The sequence below is a fragment of the Bos mutus genome, chromosome 13, assembly GCF_027580195.1.
Source record: "Bos mutus isolate GX-2022 chromosome 13, NWIPB_WYAK_1.1, whole genome shotgun sequence".
Taxonomy (NCBI): domain Eukaryota; kingdom Metazoa; phylum Chordata; class Mammalia; order Artiodactyla; family Bovidae; genus Bos; species Bos mutus.
Window position 1 is genome coordinate 46,216,292 of NC_091629.1, and position 6,000 is coordinate 46,222,291.

The 6,000-nt window shown below is 44.8% G+C and overlaps 1 protein-coding gene across 1 annotated transcript in view; it reads left to right on the forward strand.

Moving 5' to 3' along the window:
- Nucleotides 1-5,750, forward strand: part of POFUT1 (protein O-fucosyltransferase 1) — a 39,958-nt gene extending 34,208 nt beyond the window's left edge. The window contains exons 7-8 of the mRNA XM_070381564.1: nt 4,551-4,640; nt 5,339-5,750. Coding sequence (XP_070237665.1) covers nt 4,551-4,619 — 69 coding nt within the window. The 3' untranslated portion in view covers nt 4,620-4,640; nt 5,339-5,750. The remainder of the gene's footprint in view (nt 1-4,550; nt 4,641-5,338) is intronic.
- Nucleotides 5,751-6,000: the final 250 nt, after the last annotated feature.

Consider the following 6,000-nt stretch of genomic DNA (forward strand, 5'->3'; position numbering starts at 1 on the left):
TTTCCTGGATAATCCCATGGACAGAGGGGCCTGGTGGGCTGCAGTCCATGGGATTGCAAAGAGTCGGACATGACTGAGCAACTAAGCATAGCATATTGGTTAAATCAGCCACGAGCCCACTCAGATTCAAGGAAAAAAAACATAGATACTCCCTCTCCATGGGAGAAATGTTAAGGAATCTGAAGCAATTTTTTAAAAAACTGCCATAATTAGTTTTGTAATTTTTAAATCTATTTTAAATAAATAATGGGTGATAAAGCATTGAGGCTTCATTTCCTGAGACATTAGGTTGAGACCACCTTGCCTCATGCTGATTCAGCTGCTACACCCCAGACTCCTAGGTCCTTTATCATTTTGAGCCCAAGCATCTCAGGGAAACTAAGATACCTTGGCTGTTACAACTTATAGTTCTCTTTTTTCTTTTCAGTATCTGGAACCAAGCCCTTTATGTAAATATTTATGTCAGGATTTATTTGTTCCCCATGCCTTGTTCCAAAAAGGATTTGAGGAAGCTTACCAGAATTCATACAGCATAATCATATGATTAAAATATATAAATAGATCAAGAAACCAAGGTAAAGGGAAGGAAAGGTTGAAACAGTAAGTTGAGATCAGAGGGGAAGTTAGTGCTTGACTATACATGCTGTAGCCTTAAGTAAATATTTGGCATTGCAGGGCTGGAAAGGATTATATATGCCATCTGATCCCATTTAGCTCTTGCAATCTCTTTCCAGCACCTGCACTAAACGTCAGTATGTATATCTCCAGTGATGGGGAACTCATCACATTGCAAGGAAACTACAGCTATCAGAAATTGTAGACCCAGGAGTCACAAACTCACATGCTTCCAAAGGCCATGAAGTCAAAGAAAATAAATGGAATTTCCCTGGCAATACAGTGGTTAAGACTCTGTGCTTCCAGTGCAGAGGGTACAGGTTCGATCCCTGGTCAGGGAATTAAGATCCCACATGTCATGCGGCACAGCCAAAGAAACTTTTTTAAAAATGAGGTAGGTCTGCAAGGGATCAGGGAGCCAATGGCAAAGTGGAATGCACACATTCTGTTTAACAGGGGCTGTTGCTACTGCCCCCAGCCAATTATTGCCATGTGGGAACCCAGACAGTGTGGCTGAGTCTTAGGAATTTTTTTTTTTTTTTGGCCACAAGCCTCATGACTTGTGGGATTTTAGTTCCCAGACCAGGGATGGAACCCAGGGCTTTGTCAGTGAGAGAGAGTCCTAACCACTGGACCACCAGGGAATTCCTTGGATATTTCAAGAGAAGTTGAAAATTCCAATTGATAGGAGAAATCTGCTAGTTTTTAAATGTTGGCAACTGATTCTCTAGTTTTTAAAATTTCTATTTGTATTTATTTATTTATTTTTGGTTGTGCTGAGTCTTCATTGCTGTGAAGACTTTGTAGTTGGGGAAAGCAGGGCCACTCCCTAGATGTGGTGTGCGGGCTTCTCATTGCAGTGGCCTCCCTTATTGCAGAGCATGGACTCTGCATGTGGGCAGAGGGTGTGTGGGCTTCAGTAGCTGCAGCACATGGGCTCAGCCGTTGTGGCTTCATGGCTCTAGAGCACAGGTTCAATAACTGAGGCGTATGACCTTAGTTGCTCCACAGCATGTGGGATCTTCCTGGATCAAGGATCCAATCCATGTCTCCTGCACTGGCAGGCGGATTCTTTACCACTGAGCCACCAGGAAAGCCCTCTCTGTTTTTAAAATATATAGCAGACCAGATAAAATATGACTGTAGTCAGATGCTCCCCCAGTCCACCCGTTTGTGGGCCCAGAGACACCAAAGTCATGGGCTTTGAAACTGGATTAGAACAGACTGACTCTGGCTCTGCCTCTTACTGGGTAATGATTTGAAATCTCAGTTCTCATCTGTGAATGGAGATCATAATAGTTTCCACCTCTTAAAGATGTAGATATGGGAAAAGATAGGCTGTAAAGTATTCACAACAGTGCCTGGCATAAGGAAACACTAAATCAATCAATAAATAATTTATAGTAAGTAAGTGAAAGTCACTCAGTGGTGCCTGACTCTTTGCAACCCCATGGACTATACAGTCCATGGAATTCTCCAGGCCAGAACACTGGAGTGGGTAGCCTTTCCCTTCTCCAAGGGGTCTTCCCAACCTAGGGATAAACAATAAATAGAAACAAATATTTTAAAATGAATATGCTGTGCTAAATAAATGTAATAAATAAATTGTTATGAAAGCCTCTCTTGGGCTTCTATAAACTGTTTCTAGCTCTCCCTGTAAAGGTAATTTTTGATAAGGATGGTTAAGGTAAGTTCCAAGGTTTTAAAGGAGGTGTGTGTGCATGCTAAGTCACTTCAGTTGTGTCTGACTCTTTGCTACACTATGGACTGTAGCCCACCAGTTTCCTCTTTCATGGGATCCTCCAGGCAGGAATATTGGAGTCGGCTGCCATTCCCTCCTCCAGAGGATCTTCCTCACCCAGGAATCAAACCTGCTATCTCTTATGCCTCCTGCATTGGTAGGCGGTTCTTTACCACTAACGCCACCTAGGAGGCCCTTTAAAGGGGGACTTTGGTTTTAATTGTTAGAAGTGCAGTTCACATTTCCCTCTTAGATGTCAGCACATATGGTAAAGAATCTGCCTGCAATACAGGAGACCCAGGTTCAATTCCTGGATTGGGAAGATCCCTTGCAGAAGACAGTGGCTACCCACTCCGGTATTCTTGCCTGGAGAGGTCAATGGACAGAGGAGCCTCGTGGCCTACAGTCCATGGGTCTCAAAGAATTCAACATGACTGAGTGACTAGCACTTACTTACTTGGTTTTAATTGTTAGAAGTACAGTTCACATTCTCCTCTTAGGTGCCAGCACATATAACATTTCCCTTTGTGCAAGACTGAGACAAAACTGAGCTGAAAGAGGAAGCTTGCAGGATCCTATTTTGGAGTGGAATGGGGGTGGGTGAGGGGTGATGAACAGAGATCTGTCATGTATGAGAAGAAAGAGGGGTCCAGGGGAGAGGGAATTTGAGGGGGGAAGGACCTCTGGAAAAAAGGCACAAAGAGGGCTGTGGGCTCATGGGGACAGGCCAGAGAAATGTGGGAAATATGGCCAACAGTGAGGTTGTTGGAGCCCCCAAGCTCTGTCCCTGAGAGAAGGGGAGCCTCCGGAGAGTCAGAGACGGGCCAGGCAGATCTGCAGGTGTAGGGACTGAGTAACCGAGACGCATCACTTTGCAGGCAGTAATGGGCTGAATGGGCCTCCCCAGGCTTCATCTCAAATCACTATGAGTTTGTGTCTGCTCTCCACAAGTCTGGAAGCCTCAGGGGAGGAGGAAAATAGGCTATTTTTTAGTCTGGAGACACATCCAGTATTTGCAGAAAACTTGAGGGAAGTACAGGGATGATGAGCTGGGGCCACCTGACTGTAGGCAGAGGAAAGAGTGTGGGCTCTGGGTTCATGGGACAAAAATGTAACCTTGGCCAGTTTTCCCACCTGTAAGGTGAGGATGATAAAAGTGCCTTCAGAATAGGTGATTGTAAGGATTGAAATACTTGACTTACTGTAAATGCTCCTTAAATATCCTTTCAGCTCTCCCCTGGGCTTCCCCTTGGTCTTCTTACCCTCAGCCACCACCTTGTACCTGTGGATTATATGTCTCCGTTCTTAACCCAAGTGCTTCCTTTCTTTTCACCCCCTGATCTCACTTTCCTACTGGTCAGGAATGTGCCTTTGAATTTCTTTACTTCTGATTCTCCTTGGAAATAGCCAGAAGATCACATGTAGCTGATAAATGGCAGAGTTGGGTCTTGCATCTGGGTCTGAATTCTCAGTTCATGGGCTTTGATATCACACCATGCTCCTTGGGCCTGTGTTCCTCACAGTTCCTCACTCAGTGGCTGTGAGCAATCAAGTGTCTTGTCCAAGGCCTCACAGCCGTCAGTGGCAGGGCTGAGATCCAAACCCAGATCTGCCTGCCTCCAAACCTGGAGATTCCCCCTTACCTGCATCTCCCGTAAGCCATTAAGTAATGGAGCATCTCACTTCAGTGTTTCTGTTTTAAAATAAAAATAATTAATTTATTTGGCTGCACCGGGTCCTAGCTGCAGCATGCGGGGTCTGCGATCTTTGTTGTGGCATGCAGGATCTTCAGCAGTGGCATGTAGGATCTACTCCCCTGACCAGGGATTGAACCCAGGCCCTTGCATTGGGAGTCAGAGTCTTAGCCACTGGACCACAAGGAAAGTCCCATACTTTAGCATTTCATTAGCAACTCTCCCATAGGAATTCTGCGAGGTCATCCAGCAGGAGTCACACCCAGGTTGTAGGTGAAGAAACTGAAGCTCAGAGAAGGAAAGCAACTTATTCAAGGTCACACAGAATTGGTAGAGCCAAGATTCCCCATGCTTCTGGAGTCCCAGCTTAGTGCAAACGCTATGTCTTAGTCATCCTTAGGTGTCCTGTTGTTCCTAAAGTGATGCCCTGCCCACAGTCCCTTCAGTAAATGTTTTCTGATGGGTTGGCCATTGCTATGTTGGATGCTATCTTTGTGCAGAGCCTGAGTTTTGCTGTTCCGAAGGCATCAGAGATGTCCTTGCTGCTCGGGGACAGGAAAGGGAAGTGATGGACCTTCATCACACTACAGGTAATGGTCACCCCAGGAACTGTAATCACCAGGATCAGAATGGTGGTTTCCAATGATATCCTTCATCAAAACCGCAACCGATACTTAGTTCGTTTATTTTTTAAGAGAGTTTTTTAAAAGCCAGATTCTAGGTTCACAACAAAGTTGACTCCTGTCCCCCACATGCATAACTGCCCCCATTATCAGCATCCTTCACCAGAGTGGTACATTTGTTACAACTGATGAACCTACTTTGACCCATCATTATCACAGAAAGTCCATAGTTTACAGTAGTATTTGCTTTTGTACATTCTATGGTTTTGAACAATATATAATGACATATGTGTGCTTGCATGCTAAGTCACTTGAGTTGTGTCCAACTCTTTGCGATCCTATGGATGGTAGCCAGCCAGGCTCCTCTATCCTTGGGTTTCCTTTCTCCAGGGGATCCTCCTGACCCAGGGATCGGACCCCCGTCTCTTATGTCTACTGCATTGGCAAGTGGGTTCTTTACCAGTAGTGCCACCTGGCAAGTCCATAATGACATATATCCAGCAGTATAGTATCATGTAGAGTTATTTTCGCTGCTTTTAAAATACTCCGTGCTCTACATTTTCATCCCTCACCGCTAACCCCTGGCAGCCGTTGATCTTTTAACTGTCTCCACACTTTTTCAGAATGTCACATAGTTGCAATCATACATTGTGTAACCTTTTCAGATTGACTTCTTTACCCTGCTGCTGCTGCTGCTGTCGCTTCAGTTGTGTCTGACTCTGTGCGACCCCAGAGACGGCAGACCACCAGGCTTCCCCGTCCCTGGGATTCTCCAGGCAAGAACACTGGAGCGGGTTGCCATTTCCTTCTCCAGTGCATGAAAGTGAAAAGTGAAAGTGAAGTCGCTCAGTCGTGTCCAACTCTTCGAGACCCCATGGACTGCAGCCTACCCTAGTAGTACACATTTAAGTCTTCTCGTGGCTTTTCATGGGTTGATAGCTCATTTCTTTTTAGCAATGAATAATAATATTCCATTATCTGGATATTCCAGTTTATTTATCCATTCACCTACTGAATGACATCTTCAGTGTGGCTTCCGAGTTTGGTAATTATTAATAAAGCTGCTATAAATATCTGTATGCGGGTTTTTGTGTGGACAGTTTTTTTGCCTCCTTTGGATAAATACCAAGGAGCATACTTGCTGGATTGTATGTTAAATGTATGTTTAGTTTTGTAAAAAAACAAAAAAAACACCAAAACTGCCAAACTGCCTTCCAAAGTGGCTGTACCATTCATTTTGCATTCCTGTAAACGTAAGCGTGCATGCTCAGTTATGTCAGAGTCTTTGCGACCCTAGGGACTCTTGCCCGCTAGTCTCCTCTGTCCG